This window comes from Triticum urartu, chromosome 7A (assembly GCF_056163025.1).
Source record: "Triticum urartu cultivar PI428250 chromosome 7A, HENAU_Tu73, whole genome shotgun sequence".
Classification (NCBI taxonomy): Eukaryota; Viridiplantae; Streptophyta; class Magnoliopsida; order Poales; family Poaceae; genus Triticum; species Triticum urartu.
Window position 1 is genome coordinate 665315097 of NC_141879.1, and position 18784 is coordinate 665333880.

Here is an 18784-nt window from a genome sequence, read left to right on the forward strand (position 1 = left end):
AGTGCCATGTGGCTCTGACCAACAGGCCGGATATGTCAGAAATCGGATTAATTCGCCCAAATCCGGTCATCAGTGTTTATCAAGAAAATTAGCAAGGAAATCCGTAGATTTTTGGGACGCCCAAAGAATGTGGTACAAATCCAGAATTAAACTTAAAATGTGGTGGTTTTTTGAAATTCACTCTTTTAGTGTAGGATATCATATCACGGTCCTCCATGGTATCAAAGACATTTTGCGCTACAGAGAGCTTGCCTGACTCGGAGTACATGTCAATAAGAGAGTTCCACAACAAGCGAGACCCTGTAAACCCATGCTTAACAATGTGGGTGTGAAGCTCCCACCCATGTTGCAGATTTACAACACAGGCCCAAAGGGCAAGACAGGTGACAACAGTGACATAATTAGGCTGTACGCCACTAGATACCATTTCACGAAGATACCTTGTAGAGCCCATCCATACATTTCCAACCAGTAGGAATTCCAAGCTCATTCCCATGAATTCTTAGATAATACTAACTATCAAGAGTCTAAATCCGAAACAGTTCTGCACCTTGTATAACCTCTTTCAATGCTTGTGGTCCTAAGGACACAAGTACCTGTAGTCGAAAAAGGAGTAATAAGGATCAATTACAGTTCCAAGACAAAGTTGCCTGGTTTCATAAAAACAGAGCTAAAGACAATCGGAACTGAACTCAAATGTGGCTATACATTTCAGACGGTTCTTCGGAATGTAGATTCATTGCAAACACAAAACCTTACGGGCTTTAATTAAGAAGAACACAACTAGATTACTTTCAGAAAGCATATTAATACTTTAATACTACAATCTCGGATGAGGATGTTAGACTCTTGATTGATACAAGTTAGCATAATTTTATCTTGAGAGTCACGTTAGGTGCAGGACATTTATATTCCTCTTAGGCCCTGATCGTGCTTGTAACATCAGAAAATCTTTCGGCATGAAATACAAACAGAAGAATGGTAGCAATATTATTTATTGGTCGAAGTTGCCTATGCATATGCCATAACAAACCTCGTTAGCATCTTTGTAAAATTCTGTCTCATTCTTCTTTGGCCATTTGACCCTCCAACACCTGGTTACATCAAATTAAATGTGGCAAACGAGTTAAATGAGTACCTGCACAGTCATAGGTAATTAAAGTAATTGCGGAGGCTTGTGATTGCAACACAATGGCACACAAACCTTTCTTTACCAAGACGTCGAGCAAGTTCCTCAGCAAGAGCCTGCCCTGGAGGATCAGCATCCGTTGCCAGTATTATCCTAGACGCCTAATACCATATAGCGAAACATATTCAGTACACCACAATTTCTATCTTAGCAATAGAGTTTGCAAATAACTTCTGGAACGAGGAAAATGCGCACCGGGTCAAGATACTCTTTGCAGTTCCACAGATATGAATACTTCTTATCCTAGCTTTACAGGGAACATAAGAAGATGTTAGCTCACAGTTAAGGTTTCCAGTACAGATCAGCTCACATCAAAGGACCTATACTAAAAAATAACAGTGGCAAACATAAACTCTAGTGACAGAAACTAGCAGCAGTATCAAAAAATAGTTCTAACATGATCTTTGTCCGGGAGTTTCTTTGATACTTTAGCTGGTGCACCATGTGGCACACTCACACAATTACGATAACCAGCCTCCTCCATGGAAAGTTTATCAATTTTACCCTCAACCTGCAATGTCAGAAAGGACAACAAGCTAATAAATAATTTGTGAACTCAAACTCAAATTGATTGGCAGAAAAAGAACAGAAAAATGTCGCATGGCTAATGTAGAACATACAATGATAACATCGCGTGCTTGCTTTATATCATCCAGACCATACAAAATTTTCTCGGTGTTCACCTCCTGGTAGGTAAGAAGAAAAAATGAGTACGAATAATATTCATAAAAATATAAATTAAGCATGAATCCGAAAAGGAAGAGCACAACAAACCTGTGAAAACCTCTTAGAGACCTCCCTGTATTTGCAGCCAACAAGGACTTCATCACGTCTATAGGTGAAAGCAATTACAATCTGCAAACAAAATGCCACATGTACGAATCCCAATGCATGTTTCTGCATAGTAAAAATGCATCAACAGTACAGTTCCTTTTACGTTGTGATACATTGTTCCTTCGAAGTGTTTTTGCCGATATCATTCTTTCCGAGAAGTATGTCACAAGCTGCAAGAGATAACCATCTTACAGAATACCTGTTAGAGTACGTGATGGGCCTAATGGCCTGGGCTGGCAGTATAGCCCGTTAGTCTTAGGGTTAATTAGAGATAAGGGCCGCTTTCTTAGGGGTCAAGTAAGCCTTGCTTGGGAGTCAAGTAAACCTCTCTATATAAAGAGAGGAGATGTATCAATCTAATCAAGCAAGAATTAAGAAGGAAATCCCTTCCATCTTGCCCGGCCGTGGGCAAAAGGCCCCCGGCCGGCCCTCTCGCGTCCTCCTTCTAGCAGCGCCATAACAATTTGGTATCAGGCAGCTCAGTTCCGATCATGTCTTCGCCGCTGCCCATCCTGTCGCTTCCACTGCCGACCGTCACCACCGCTCCGCTGCCCTCCCCGTCCGCACCGCTGGTCGCATCCTCCGGCGCCGCCACCACCCAGATGACGGCGCCCTACACCGCACCACCAGCCACCGCCTACACCTCGGAGGAGATCATCAGGGTCCTCAACAATCTCGTCACCGCCGTCCAGGGGATACGGCTATACCTAGCCGGCCCCTACGGGCCGCCGCCCTTGCCGCCGGCCGCTGCGACCGGGCCAGCCGCCCTGCCATGGTATTCGGCACCCGCGGCGCCGACCGGGCCTCTACACCACCACTGGCCACTTCAGCCGCCGCGCCCCAATGGCCGCAGTGGCCGGCGCCGGCCCTCGCCGCGTCACCCACGCCACCCGTGTCCTCGCCGCCACCGCCCTGGCAGCCGCCGCACTAGACGGCCTTCGCCGCACTCACCGGGTCGCACCCGGCTGCGTCGCCCATTGCCGCCACCGCGCCGCCGTGGCAGCCGCCGCACCAGGCGGCTTCCGCTGCGCTTGCCGGGTCACACCCGGCTACGCTGCCCATCGCCGCCACCGCGCCGCCGTGGCAGCCGCTGCACCAGGCGGCCTCCGCCGCACTCGCCGGACCGCTACAGCTGTCATCCACCGCCACCATTGCCCCGCCCTGGCTGCAGTGGCAGCCACCGCTCCTGGCGACCTCCGCCGCGCCCGACGCTCCGCCGCAGCAGACGCTGCAACTGCAGCAGCCATCGCCGGTTAGCTCCGGCCCCGCATCGACCGCGCCGACGGGAGTCCCGATCCACCAGATCAAGTTCCCGCCGTCGCCATCACCGCTTCCCCAGGGCGTCTCCATCCAGCAGATCAAGTTCCCGCCGTCGCCGTCACCGCTTCCAGCTTGGATCACTACCCGCCACGTGTCGGCGGCGGTGAGGCTGCAGGCTGCTGCGCGCCGCCTCCTTGCGCGTCGGCGTGTGCGGGAGATGCGTGGTCTGCAGCTGCCGCTCCTCCCAGTTGCGCTTCGCTGCGCAAAGAACCTCGATCTCGTCCGCTGCGTCGGGGATCTTGGGCATGCTGTTTTCCCCCACGGACAGCGCCCTCAAAGTTTGTGACATCGGCGGTTGGGGAGGTGCACCCCTCCTCGCCATTCTCCATCGACAGCCCTCCACTCTTCTATGTGCGGTGCCGACCAACAGCCGTCCGGCGGGGAGAAGGCATGGTGTTACCGACAGGAGCGCACCGCGTAGCACCACTACATTCCGCCGCCGGCCGCCGCGAGGGCGCCTCCGCTGGTCGCTCTTGCGACCACTTCCAGGTGGCCATACACATGCACTCCTTTTGTCCAGATGGTGTCCATGGGATCCAGGTGGCTGTACACGTGCACGTCCGACGTGCGGATGGTGTCCACTTTTTTGTTAAGAGGTCCAAAATAAAGCATCCCAGTCCATTTCAGGTTGAGTAATAAAACAAGCCGAGATGTAAAAAGCTTGTTTTTAGGTGTTAGGTTTGTGTTGCGTCGAGTCATGGTTATAAGTTGGCTAGGCTGCAGATTGAGGACAAGCTGCATGTCCAGGTGGGGTGTAGTGTTAGAGTACGTAATGGGCCTAATGGCCTGGGCTGGCAGTATAGCCCGTTAGTCTTAGGGTTAATTAGAGATAAGGGCCGCTTTCTTAGGGGTCAAGTAAGCCTTGCTTGGGAGTCAAGTAAACCTCTCTATATAAAGAGAGGAGATGTATCAATCTAATCAAGCAAGAATTAAGAAGGAAATCCCTTCCATCTTGCCCGGCCGTGGGCAAAAGGCCCCCAGCCGGCCCTCTCGCGTCCTCCTTCTAGCAACGCCATAACAATACCCATGTGCAGAAGTTTTTGCTAGCATACATCAAAGAATGCAAAAGAGAACTATCAAGATGGTTTCAGTATCATTTGAAGAATATACCAATCAAAAAAGTCTACTTGATAATACTTCCATTACCTCATCACAAAGAGGCTCGAGACGAAGGTCCTCTTCACGAAGTTTTCTGACAACCTTGACTGGCTGATTTGCTTTGACTTCCTGGTCACTTCCATTTTGATTTCCTGCGTCCTTATTTGCTTGGTACGCCTTCGAAACTCCATCAGGCTGCAGACGCAAGACAGAACAAGATGTTTATATTACTTTCAGTTTTCTTTATGTTGTTGCTAAGCTCACCTGGGTATAGCCTTTCCATCCACAATTCGCTCTAAAACAAGTCCAGTTTCCATGCGTACTGAAGAAACAGCATAGAACAGAGATCAGATGACAAATAGCCTACAGCACATATACCTTAAGAAACAACTCCGACTAACAAACTCAAAGTGTGCAGTACATAAAAACTCACCCATCTTCCCGGATGAAGACGCTGAGGCTTCGGTCCTTAGTTTGACCCCCTTTGCACTAGTTAACAGAAGGGAAATCATACGTAATCATTTGCTGTTTAATAGATCAAAATATAAAGTACAATGGATCACCAAAATAGCATATATCTATCTTCTACTCCCTCCGTCCCAAAATAAGTGTCTCAACCTTAGTACAAAGTTGAGACACTTATTTTGGGACGGAGGGAGTATATAATATACAGATGGGTATGTTTGTAAGGGCATTTCTAACCGATCCCCTATCCGGAGTTAGAGGAGTAAAAATTCGGTTTTACTCCTCTAACGCGCACCTAATCGATCCCCAGTCCGCCATAGTGGAGTAAAATTTATCCCCCGGCCCCAACCATTTTCCTAAATATACTCGGCCGACTGGCGCTGGAGTAAAATTTCTGGCACTCCCTCGCTCACGCCCACCTCCTCCCCGGCACCCCGCCTGCCGCCAGCCCCCCTCCCGCCCGCTTCAGATTTGCTTGGTCAATTTCCAGAGAGGATTCGATTGCTATTGCTTTATGGAGAATGTTTGTGATGGCGATTGTGCTTGACAAGTGTTCGACGAAATGCATAAACAAAAAATAAGTTTTAATCCGTTATATATAGGGGATCGGCTAGGTCCAGCTAAAACTTAGTGGAGTAAATATACTCCACTAAGGTTTACTCCCACGTTTACTCCTCTAATTTTTAGGGATCGGTTAATAATGCCCTAAGCTGGTCATCAAATGGATCATAATTTACATCTACTTCATTCTTCAAGAACGCTCCTTCCAACGCGCACGATATGTGAAACAGAAATGAGATAATTAAACTGATCAATACAAATTATGGCTGTTAAGTCTTGATATACTCATTCCAGAAGAAAAAAAAACTTTGAGCTTACTTGTCCTGTTATCCAGCTAAGTACATCATGAAAAGAAAAGCAAATGGAAACAACAATTCTTGGTATCTGAAAACTGAAAAGGCATACCTTTGGGCAAACCATCCGTTGAAAAGCGCCAATCCTCCCTTGGCTCATATCTATTCCTTCCTTCTTCATCTTCTCAACCACCTGCCCTATCCGTTCTTCACAAGCCCTTCTGTCCTCCATCGAAAGAACTGCCATCCCAGAATGGCAACACATCAGTAAAAACAACAGCGAGCCTCCCTGTCTCACGCAGCTGTGCAATACCCAAAGAAAAAGAAACTCCTGCACCGCAGACCAGAACCAAAGAGCCTCTCAGAGTGGTACCTGTCGCATTACCATTCCTGGAGCGCGGGGCGGCGGGGGCGGCGGCGGTCCCGAAGCAGCAGGCGAGCTCGGGCCGCCTGGGGAGGCGGGCCCGGGAGGAGAAGGAGTGGAGCAGGCGGACGCGGTGGCCCCCCCGCGGCGGCGAAGGCGGCGGGGAAGCGGCGGCGCGCGGCGAGGAGGAGGCCCGAGCCCCTGGCGCCCGCGGAGGTGGAGGCCGCCATGAGGAGCAGCCACTGGAGGGACGGCCGCGGTGGCATGACGAGGCGGAGCGGGGGCTAGGGTTTCGGGGCGCGGGAAGTGGGCCGGGCGAAGGGACGGTTTAGGGTTTTACACGCCGGCCGCCGGCCGCCGGGCGGCGAGTTCCTCTGCTCGGGCTTGCACGAGGGTCCCACCGTCCAGGGGCGCGGGCGAGGCTCGGGGCGAACGGTCGGATGCGAGTGCTCCTTTCTCCTCCTTTTGATTCGATGATGATGACATCGAAATCAAAAGTAGCAGTACTCCGCTATTTCATACTATTCCTTTCGTTCTGGTTTCTCGATCCCCTCACATTTTGGATCAAAATTTGATCATAGATTTTTCTGGTTTATCGATCCCGTCGCATTTTGGATAAAAAATTGATCACAGATTTAACTAGCAAAATGTAATTATTTATGTATAACAATAATGATATTATTAGAAACTTTTTCAAATACGAATCTAAAAAATATCTGCATCCTTATCTCTATATATCTCTATTTATTTAAAAAGAAAGCGCTTATTTAGAAGTCTCAGTCGACATCCCGATCGTTGGATCGTTTGTTGGTGTAAGATTCACGTAATTGATTGTCTGCTTTCAGTTGGCCTGTTTAGGTGCGACTAGCCCGTTTTCCTGTTGTTTTTCGTGCCGGAGAAGGGGGAGCAACTAGTTAACGAGCGCTTTTTCGCAGTGACGAAGCCAGAAAAATCAAATGAGGGGGGTCGAGGGCTGTTAAACTGTGTTGGGGAGGGCCAACGCATGAAAATACTACACCATTTTTAGCAGCAGATAATCACTTGCTCACATGCACATTAGGCTAAAATGAGGGATGTTAGGGGGGCCAGGCCCCTGCTGGTCCCCCCTGTCTCCGCCACTGCTCCTTCGGGAGCCTCGCAACGATCAGCGCCACTTTGCGCGCTCTCAGCCATTTGCCACGTGTCGCGCTCTGGACGCTTCTTTCGGATTTTATTTTTTATTTTTCGCATGTGTTTTCGACTTTTTAAACAGTTTTTTTTCCGAGTTTTTTCGACGTTTTGGTTTTCCCCCGGTCTTTCTTAGCTTTTCGATCAAAAAAAAATCGAATTTTTTTTTCGCGCGAAAAAACGCGTTTTTTTCCTTTCGCGAAAGTCACGGTTTTTCTTCCGCGAGAGGCACGGTTGTGCTTTAGTAAGAGTCACGGCCGTGCCTTTTGGAAACGGAAAAAAAATGTGTTTTCTGTTTTTTTTCGCGAGAGTCACGGTTTTACTTCCGTGAGAGGTACGGTTGTACTTTCGCGAGAGTCACGGCCGTGCCTCTCGGAAAGGGAAAAACAAAACGCGTTTTTTGTTTTTTTCTTTCGGGAGAGTCACGGTTTTGCTTCCGCGAGAGGCACGGTTGTGCTTTCGCGAAAGTCACGGCCGTGCCTCTCGAAAAGGGAAAAAAATACGCATTTTTTTTTCTTTCGCGAGAGTCACGGTTTTGCTTTCGCGAGAAGCACGGTTGTGCTTCCGCGAGAGTCACGGCCGTGCCTCTCGGAAACGAAAAAAAAACACGTTTTCTGTTTTTTTTCCTTCCACGAGAGTCGCGGTTTTGTTTCCACGAGAGGCACGGTTGTGATTTCGCGAGAGGCACGGACGTGCCTCTTTCGGAAAGGGAAAAAAACATGCTCCCGGTCCGGTTTTTTCGCCTAATTTTTTCATGAAAAAAAGTTCGTTAAAATCTATCAACATGGGATCTAGTTTTGAAGATCTCGACGCGAAGAATCCAACGGTAAAAATGATTTGAGATTTGGACGCGCGGTTTAAAAGATAAAACATTTTAAATAAACGGATACATAAAAAAAGAAAAACTTTCAGGTTGCGACAAGTGGCGCGCTGCATGTACGCCACTTGTCGCGACTTGGAAAAGTGGAGTGCTCTTTGCAACGAATACTCCTTAATTAGTGATTTCGCGGAGAAGGGCTGCACGCGCTGGGCTGGCCACCTTTTGGTTGTTTGTTTTCTGTACGGTAGGAAACGTACTGGGGCAGCCCACTCTTCTACACACGACTACACGTATACTTTTTTTTTATTTTTTTCTATTTTAGTGTATCTATTTATCATTTTTATTTTATCGAACATTTTACATGTATTTTTACTTTTATTTTTAAAAATAAATATTTAACATCCCAAAAATTGTAGAAGAGACACTTTTGGCACGCATGAAAGATCTTTACTCTCACTTGCTGATGTCTTTTTTCTACATGGATCTTTTATTTGTTTATTTGTATGCTTCCTATTTCTGTTTATTATTTTTCTTACTTTGTTTCATTCATGTATTACCCAAAAAAATATTTTCCAAATGTTTATATGCCCTTTTTTCTATGTCAGATTGATAAAAAGGAGTTGCTTTTTATTTTTATTTTTCACTAAAAAATCGCTTGTTTCTTACGCACGAGTGCAATTTTCCAAATATTTGTTTTTATTTTTATTTTCGCACGAGTACAATTTTGCTAGTCAGGTGTATTTTTCATTCCCTTTTTTATTGTTCTTTCCAAACTTTTTTGTAAACAACATGATTCTTGCTATCCTTTTTGTTTTAATTTTTTATTAAACGAATTTTTATTTTCTAAAATTTAAAAATATCTTCTTTTGGTTGCACAATTGGCTCTGACTAGTAGTTGCATGTCTATCACTAGGCACACAACTGCAAACATCACCCTCAAGTACAACTGCATATTTTCAAGGCAACTGCAACTCAACTATGTGCTGTTTGATCAGGAGAAGGGGTAGTTGCATGTCTTCAATGCGAGTGCAACTATTTTGTGGTGTTTTGTCGATGGATGAGTAGTTGCATGTCCATCACTATCATCATCAGACGACAAAGCAAAGTAAGTTATTAAAGGGTACTAGCATGATTATTGTTGTGTATTCCATGTTTTACCTTAGGTATCACTGTGACTTCCACCGCAGAAAGGGTTGACACTACGAGAGGCTCGACATAGGTGAAAGCATGACCTCTTTGAGATGCAAAATAAGTGTAAAAGCATAGGCCCGTCATCATAGCCAGTGGCAGAGATAGACAACATCTATTGCTGGGCGAAACGTAAAATACAATTGTTGGGGGGGGGGCAAAAGCTAAAAAAGCTCTCATCTATCCTTCGCAATATTTTTTCTTCTTCACAAATTGGTTCAATGTTGAGGGGCCATAGCCCCCCCCCCTCCCCGGAGCCTACATAGCTCTGCCACTGATCACAACAGAAAGTTGCACCGATGATACAAGTAAAGTATCACACCTTCATTCAAAGATCAACGTAAAACCATTAAACCCAGAAGGATTGGTTTATTAATAACAAGAAGAACAAGATATTACCGAACACGGTATCGTGGAACAGGGCGAGCAAATCCTAAACAATAATCTGACAAATCCTAATGCGTTTGTGTTGGGGAACGCAGTAATTTCAAAAAAAATCCTACGCACACGCAAGATCATGGTGATGCATAGCAACGAGAGGGAAGAGTGTTGTCCACGTACCCTCGTAGACCGTAAACGGAAGCGTTATGACAACACAGTTGATGTAGTCGTACGTCTTCACAATCGACGGATCCTAGCACCGGAGATACGACACCTCCGCGATCTGCACACGTTCGGCTCGGTGACGTCCCACGAACTCACGATCCAGTAGAGTGTCGAGGGAGAGCTTCGTCAGCACGACGGCGTGATGATGGTGATGATGATGCTACCGGAACAGGGCTTCGCCTAAGCACCGCTACGATATGACCGAGGTGGATTATGATGGAGGGGGCACCGCACACGGCTGGAAACAATCAACTTGTGTGTTCTAGGGTGCCCCCTGCCCCCGTATATAAAGGAGCATGGGGGAGGCCGGCCGGCCTTGGGGCGCGCCAAGGAGAGGGGGGAGTCCTCCTCCTAGTGGGAGTAGGACTCCCCTTTCCTAGTTCAACTAGGAAGGAGGAAGGGGAAAGGAAGGAGAGGGATAGAGGGAGGAAAGAGGGGGCGCCGCCCCCTTCCTTGTCCAATTCGGACTCCCAAGGGGGGCAGCCCTAGGCCCTCTCCTCTCTCTCCCACAAGGCCCATGTTGCCCATTAGTTCCCCCGGGGTTCCGATAACCCCCGGCACTCTAATAAATATCCGGTGACCCCCGAAACTCATCCGGTGTCCGAATATAGTCGTCCAATATATCAATCTTTATATCTTGACCATTTCGAGACTCCTCGTCATGTCCGTGATCACATCCGGGACTCCGAACTATCTTCGGTACATCAAAACACATAAACTCATAATACCGATCGTCACCGAACATTAAGCGTGCGGACCCTACGGGTTCGAGAACTATGTAGACATGGCCGAGAACTATTAAACCTGGATGCTCATATTGGCTCCTACATATTCTATGAAGAACTTTATCGGTCAAACCGCATAACAACATACGTTGTTCCCTTTGTCATCGGTATGTTACTTGCCCGAGATTCGATCATCGGTATCTTAATACCTAGTTCAATCTCGTTACCGGTAAGTCTCTTTACTCGTTCCGTAATGCATCATCTCGCAACTAACTCATTAGTCACATTGCTTGCAAGGCTTATAGTGATGTGCATTACCGAGAGGGCCCAAAGATACCTCTTTGACAATCGGAGTGACAAATCCTAACCTCGATCTATGCCAACTCAACATACACCATTGGAGACACCTGTAGAGCATATTTATAATCACCCAGTTACGTTGTGACATTTGGTGGCACACAAAGTGTTCCTCCGGTATTCGGGAGTTGCATGATCTCATAGTCATAGGAACATGTATAAGTTATGGAGAAAGCAATAGCAACAAACTAAACGATCATCGTGCTAAGCTAACAGATGGGTCAAGTCAATCACATCATTCTCTAATGATGTGATCCCGTTAATCAAATGACAACTCATGTCTATGGTTAGGAAACATAACCATCATTGATTCAACGAGCTAGTCAAGTAGAGGCAAACTAGTGACACTCTGTTTGTCGATGTATTCACACATGTACACAGTTTGCGGTTAATACAATTGTAGCATGAATAATAAATATTTATCATGATATAAGGAAATATAAATAACAACTTTATTATTACCTCTAGGGCATATTTCCTTCAGTTTTTGTTGGCAAAAACGCATTAGGAGGATGTACACTGCAACGAACACTCATTATGTGTGATTGATCTTCGATTCAGGGGCAAACATATTAAGGTTTGTTGTCTTACCAGTTACGGAAGACACTCCAGCGATGCTTCCCTCCGGAGAATACACGTAGGATGCGCCCGGAAGTTTCCCACTGCGTCTACCTTGCCTTTCAGTAGGAGGCACATGACGCCATTGCCAGCAAAAATAGCCCCCAAGATCTAGTAGGTCTTGAACAAGAACCCCCAGCCCTTCACCACGCTCGTTGGAGATGGTCTATGCCCCTGATCGTGTAGTTCTTCCGTGTCGTTGGAGATCACCGCCGGGTGGGGCTGTGGGTTAATGGTCAGATCGTACGGATAGCAAAGGTTCAGAAAACCATATCTCCTACTGCAAGATGGCGTAGGTGTTGCCGACAACATACCTTTGTGGGGCTGATGGCCTCTTCCTCGATCTCGCTTCCGGTTGTTTTGGTATGCTCCATGTCGGCTTCATTCTTCCTATTGTTGGCATGTTCTTCCTTGTCGTTGTGGATGAATGCTCCTTGCGCCCCCAGTCAAGGGTGTCATGAAAATATGTACTACCTCCGTCCCGGTTTATTAGTCCCACCTGTATAGATTGATCCCACACGAACAAACCAGGCGACCTAGCCAACATGTTGTTTGGGAAAGGAAAAGGAAGATAGTCTTTTATATCACAAAGCTATGATGTGGCCCAACGAAGCACGACCCACTGCAGTCCAAGGGAGGCAAAAAATTGTGGAGAGTTTGCTTATTTGAATTCACGACCTCATGCGTACCAACTAATTTCGTGACCAACTGAGCTACCTAGTGTTCTGTACCGTACAAAAAGCCTGATTCGCCTATCGAAACTGCTCTACACACGATAAAAGCATAGATGGTGTGGAGACAACTAAGTATCCGGCGGCCGTTGCTCCCCTGTACACCTGCATGCATGGCTGGATTTCACTGTCGTGCGTGAATCATCCGTGTTTTATCGTTCGTATAACACTGCTCTTCGCCTATTAGTCCCACATCATTGCCTTGGACGGAGTCCTTTCAACTTATATACGTCTTCGAACTTCCATGGGTATCAAACGAGTCATCTCAGAAATCAATAAGAAAGGAAATAAGCTATTCCGTTCGGATAAATAAGGAAGGAAAGGAGAATAAGCCGGCCCCATTCATCTACATGATTTGAAAGAGAATAAGGAAGGAAATAAGTCATCCGAAAGGAAAGAGAATAAAGACAGAAGGAAAGAGAGAATAAAGGAAAAAAAATTTAACTTCTAGAGTTGGGCCCGTTGGATAAACGAAGAAATTAAATTCCAGAATTGTGCCTATGGGATAAAGGAGGGGGGGGGGGGGGGGGCTGGCCATAGTTAGGGTAACATAAGTAGTATCATGTACTTGGGACTCGCAAACATGCTGACGTGGCAGGCAATTAAATAAGAGAGAGATGATTATAGTAACATACTCTCTCTATCTTTTAAAGAGTGTACTTACAACTTTATTGAAGAGTCAAACTATCTCAAAGTTTGATCAAGTTTGTGCAAAAATATATCAATGTTTGTGAAATTAAATAAGTATATGATGAAAGTATATTTTATCACGAATCTAATGCTACTAATTTGATGGCATAAATGTTGATGTATTATTATATAAACACGATCAAATATAAAAAAGTTTGACTTTTCAAGAAAGTTGGAAGTACACTCTTTAAAGGACGAAGGGAATAGGTAGATACCGTAACATAATAAATGTGGTGCTACTATGTGTCATGCATGGAAATAAATGAGACCACCTATAATACTAATATATGATACTATGCACTACTAAAAGAACGCCCGTGCGTTGCAACGGGGCCACATATCAAGTGACATTGACGATCTTTTTTACCATCAAATCCTCACACACACACTCTCTCCCTCCTTCTTCCTCACTCGCTCTCCCCCTCTTCCTCTCTATCTAACACGCACACACACACATATCCATCTTATTGGATACGAGACCATAATCCATCTATTTCACACACACACGCTAATGCATAATAATATGGATTATGTGTATTATATTTGCCACCGCAAATGAGGGAATTAATTTCATGTAAATCGGCCAGCCACGGCTCCAAGAATACGCGGAGGAGGTGGCCCGGGTCGGCGTCGGCGCCGTCCGGCGCGGGCCACGAACCCGCTTCCAAGTGCGTCTGTGCGCCGGCCACCCATGCCGGGTCCTTCAAGTGTCGCTTTCACCGCACCAACTCACGGGCCACGGCCACGACCAGGGCCAGGGAAGCCGCCCTTCTTCACCACCTTCACCGGCCGCGGCCAACACGGTGCCGCGGCACCTGGCCTCGCCGTCCTCGTCCTCCGGCACCGTCGCGACCCAGTGACGCAGCCCAAGCATCGGCCTTGAGAATCAAGAACGCTCGACAACGGAGAGGGAAGGGAAGATCATATACATGTCATAAGAAAGGGAGTTTATTTACTACTTCCTCGATGTATTATTTCCTTTGTTTGGAGATTGATTACCATCCGTGAGTTAAGGTAAGGTTAATGTGATTGAGCGATTTTTTTTCTTCTGAAAATCAATTATTTGTTTTCTAATTAATGTGATTGAGTGATTTAAGGTAAAGTTAATTAATTTAGATTTGATCTTTAGAGATTGTTCGTGATTGATTCTACATACTAAATAACTTGCGCCAGTATGGAAAGTTCTGATCCGTTCAGATTTATTTCATTGTATGAGAGTGTGACGCGAAAATAAACCGATGAACTGGGGGGAGGGGATGAAAAAAGTCTATGAAAAAAAACCAGCGAAGGTGGGAGGAGGTACCAAAAAAATCATGAGAGGTGGGACGAAAAAAACCTTGGAAGTAAGACTACCAACTGCTCCATTAGGAGTAGAGATTTTTTAATTAATGTGATTGAGTGATTTAAGGTAAAGTTAATTAATTTACATTTGATCTTTAGAGATTGTTCGTGATTGATTCTACATTACTAAATAACTTGCGCCAGTATGGAAAATTTTGATTCATTAAGATTTCTTTCATTGCGTAAGAGAGTGATGCGAAAATAAACCGATAAATTAGAGGGAGGGGACGAAAAAAATCTATAAAAAAAACCCAGCGAAGATGGGAGAAGGTTACAAAAAAAACATGGAAGATGGAACGAAAAAAAACCTGAAAGCGAGACTACCAACTGCTTCATTAGAGACAGAGATAGAGATAGTCTAAGTTACTCCCTATTATGACCAGCCTGATGAATGTTTGATTGACTCCTAAATTAAAGCGGCAATCTAGGAAGGAAATTATGGCCGATGTTAGTCAGCGGACTACATGGCTGAATAACTCCTACTCATTAAAGTTCAGCACAAAAAAAACGACTCCTAATTAAAGCGGGCTCACCAAAGCATATGTGCTTCATTTGTTGGTGCTAAGCTTTCCTTATTTAATACTTTAGTAGCTAAATTATTTCATGCATTAGTGATTTTTTTATTTAATTGCTTTTTCCTAGGTTCACATACTTAGTATTGGTTTTTTCCGGGCTCACCAAACTCATCTCTCTCCTCTTTACAACCAGCCTAATAGGATAAAAAATGCTACTTGCAAACGATGATTGATGATCTTTAAAAGAAGCCCGGCATGCAAATCAGCGAGAGGAGAAAGATACTCATTAATCATTGAGGATGTTACTTTATTTTATTTTATTTTCAAGCTTGACATTTTCTGTTATTAATCTGATTTTTAACAGACAATCAGGCACGCTAATTGGACAGTTTTGAAGTGAGGGAATTAACAAAATTTTGAAAGTGACACAATTTTCCCTCCATTCTTCATTTTAATTTTTTTTGTTCTTTTACTGAAACTCTGGTACACATGGCGACAATAACATTATTTTACATTTTTAGGGGACATTGTTTTTATCCTATCACTACAATGCAAAGTAACCTTATTTGTGATTTTTTTAAATACCCGCTACTCGAGGAAAGAACAATAGGGAAAAAAAACCAGTGCACTAGATGTTTTTCGAATTAATCCCTTCCTCTATCTATATTCAATTTGTGAGAGTTGGATAGAAGAAGTGGCGCGTGGAGCATGTTTGTGAAATGAGCGAGATCTCACAATTCTTATTAAATGTGAATCCACATCAATGCTTTCCTCATTGCAACGTACGGGCATCTTTGCTAATCATGCCGTAAATAATAATGCTTTTTTTATTGCAACGCACGGACATCTTTACTAGTCATGCCGTAAATAACAGTTATACTTTCCCTTGTATTTCCAAAAGGAAAATTAAACTTTCTCTGGGAAGAATGATTGGAAGAAGGGGTGGAGGACGCTAATTTACCCAAAGCCCTCGACGGTGCACTCGGGTGATTACTTGCAAGATCCGACGGCCGTCGACGACCCGGTGACATGTCCCGGTGCGCCCATCGCCGCATAGTTAGCAGCGATTAAAGCCAACCCCAAGGTAAAAGCTGAAAAAAATTATATGAGACCAGGTCTCACGGTTAGTAGGTGAGATCCATCCTGATGGATGACACATAGCATTCACAAATCACAAAGCATCTAATCTCTCCCTCCCTGATTTTGAGTGGGGGTGTTTTGTGATTTGTGAATGTCACGTGTCATCCATTAGAATGGGTCTCGCGTGAGACATGGTCTCATAGAATTCTTTTCCGTAAAAGCTTCTGATACTTCTTGTGTAAGAGAAAGGAAAAAAGAGCTTCCAAACCAGGGCGAGTTCTCGCCTCGCTATGGCCGTTCTGCTGCTGCTCGTCGGTGGGTAATTTGTGCTTACAAACTAAATCGCATTATCCTTTTCAATTCAACGGAGAGTTGGTTCGGCAGGCTGCTTAATTTGGTCTCTTCTTGCAGCGGCGGCATCGGGTGCGGCGGCGTTCCGGACGGGCAACACGACGGCCATCCACATCGGCAACACCAAGGCCTGCATCGCCGGCTACGGGGGGCTCCACGACCCGGGCCTCTCGTACAAACTCTGCATCCCCTCCTGGGTCGCCTTCACCCCCAACGGCACCCTCTTCGGCGAGGCTGCCTTGAACAACGCCGCCGTCAGCCTCGGGACGGCCGTCTCCAGCTTCAAGCGCGTCCTCGGTTCCAAGTAGTATTAACACTCTCTCCTGTTTTCTTCCCTACTCAGCCGACGTGGACGGTATTCATTCAAGTGTTATTCATGGTTTTAAATAGCCGGCTATAACTTTGTTATAGCACAACTATAGCGTTTACAAAAGATCTTACACTAAGAGAGTTTTGTCTAAACAAATGACCAAACATTTAGAAAAGGTCCGTCGCTAAAAGGCTTAGCGCGTCATTTAAAACTATGGTGTTATTTATCTGGTTGTAGGATGTTTGAGGATGTGGTGAAAAGAGATATGGAGCAGGTGCCGTACAAGCTCGTCGGAACCCAGGTGGGAAGGTGCGCTATCCAGATTGAGACCGAGGAAGGCGGCGCCGAGGTGTTCTCGGCCCACGCAGTCGCCAGCATTCTCATATCCAAGCTGAAGCGGATGGCGGAGGCGCACCTAGGCCGCAAGATCAGGAGCGCTCTCCTGACCGTCCCCTGGCACTCGAGGAACTACCAAAGGCACCTTCTCGCAACGGCCGCCCAGTTCGAGGGCGGCTTCTCCGCCGCGAGGTACATCGACGAGCACATCGCGGCGGTCACGGCGCACGGCCATCACGAGAAGGCGCGCGAAGGCAAGGTCATCCTTGTCTTCCACATGGGCGGCCGCACGACCCACGGCACCATGTTCAAGTTTCAGGACGGCACGGCTCGTCTCATTGAAGGGCGCCATGGTGCCCACCTGGGTGGCGACGACTTCAGGGGCCGGCTCGTGGACCACTTCGTCAAGCTTATCAGGGAGAAGCACCGCCGGGACCTTCACCGGGACGTCGACGCGCTTCGGGAGCTGAGGGCGGCGTGCGAGAGGGCCAAGAAGGCACTGACCTACTGGGATACCACGCTTGTGAAGGTGGAGTCGCTCTTGGACGGCGCGGATTTCTTCAAGCCGCTGACAAGGGCCGAGTTCGAGGAGCTCAACAGTGATCTGCTGGCAAGAGCCGCGAGCATGGTGGGCCTGCTGGTGACGTGGCGGTGGTGGCTCCCTCCCAGCCGGTGGGACAACGTCGACGGGATCATCCTCGTCGGCGGCAGCATGAGGATCCTCAAGATTCTTGCGTTTTTTAGGGACTACTTCCATGGCCGGGAGCCAATTGTGGAGGAGGAAGCAGCGATTCACGGCGCTGCTCTGCTCTCACGTCCCGAGTCTGCAATGTTTACATACGACAACTGTGATTGCCGTGGTAGTCCTTTGCAGGCGTCTGAAAATATAATTGAATAAATCATAGGGTCTTGAGTCTTGTGGTGCTACAAATAAAATTGTACGTGCTACTTTGTAGTCATCACTTTTTTTTGGATGAGACAATCTAGGACATGGAGTTTCTGGACGTTGGGTGCATTCGCGTGATTGAACAGTAAAAACAGAACAACTTAAAAAAATTTATATATCTTTTTCAGGACAAACATTGTTGAATGTTTTACCAACATGCAAAATTTAATGAAAAAGAATTTGTGTAGGTATGGAGAAGAAAACAAAAATGATGTTGTGAAAAGGGTAATTCCTGAAAGTATTTTGTTTTTTTGTCCAGATCTTCATGAATATTTTTTCGTCATGAAATTTTCTAGGACACGTCTAGCGAGTTGTCCGCTGCTCCATAGTGCTCCGTGGCAGCCCGCCCAATTAGGAAGTTCCCTATGACCTCCCCCCTCTCCAGGATAGGAAAGTGTCCCAGTCCACCCTTGACCCCCCATTCCTATGTCTAGCCATCGAGCCGAGAAAAAACACACCTGCCCCCCCCCCCCCCCCCCCCCCTCTCCCAACTGGCTTCCTTCCCGCGCGCTCCCTGTGTTTCTCCTCACCGTCTCCTTTCATCTTCTCCCCCAAGCAAGAAAGGACAACACGCCCTTTTCTCCCAGCTTATCTCATATCCAGAAGCCTTGGGATCCCGGCAATGGTAGCGGGATTAGGGTTTCCGATCTTAGCAGTCGTATTTATAGAGAAAAATAAAGAGGGAACCGAACCAGGCTGTAGAGGAAGCAAAAAAAAGACCTTCTTTTGGTTTGTTGCATCTATAGGCTGCACCTGCGAAAAAAATGTGTAAAAGCACCTACTGTGGTTATTTTGAGAACAAAAACAAAATGTGTTAGAAGCTCTTTGGAGGTAAATTGTGTTACAAACTTCATCTATAGCTTAGAAGTACAGGAAACT

General features: G+C 46.3%; 2 protein-coding genes across 2 annotated transcripts; one reads left to right on the forward strand and one right to left on the reverse strand.

Annotated features, from left to right (window-relative positions):
• Positions 1-230: 230 nt before the first annotated feature.
• Positions 231-6603, reverse strand: LOC147961201 (nucleic acid binding protein). The gene is given in 14 exon segments (XM_087536727.1): positions 231-596; positions 1034-1094; positions 1205-1290; positions 1385-1432; positions 1587-1700; positions 1810-1875; positions 1964-2044; positions 2110-2193; positions 4490-4636; positions 4706-4763; positions 4875-4930; positions 5873-6000; positions 6146-6267; positions 6269-6603. Coding segments are annotated over 14 exon segments (1341 nt in total). The 5' UTR covers positions 6391-6603; the 3' UTR covers positions 231-428.
• Positions 6604-14627: 8024 nt separating this feature from the next.
• Positions 14628-17857, forward strand: LOC147961202 (luminal-binding protein-like). Its single transcript, XM_087533710.1, has 4 exons — positions 14628-14637; positions 16206-16277; positions 16374-16617; positions 16861-17857. Exons 1-4 carry the CDS (start codon positions 14628-14630, stop codon positions 17855-17857), a joined length of 1323 nt encoding a protein of 440 aa, XP_087389836.1.
• The last annotated feature ends 927 nt before the right edge of the window (positions 17858-18784 follow it).

Coding starts and splice junctions, on each gene's coding strand:
- LOC147961202 (XM_087533710.1), top strand. Junction 16,278..16,373: donor CGTTCTGCTGCTGCTCGTCG/GTGGGTAATTTG, acceptor CTCTTCTTGCAG/CGGCGGCATCGGGTGCGGCG. Junction 16,618..16,860: donor AAGCGCGTCCTCGGTTCCAA/GTAGTATTAACA, acceptor ATCTGGTTGTAG/GATGTTTGAGGATGTGGTGA.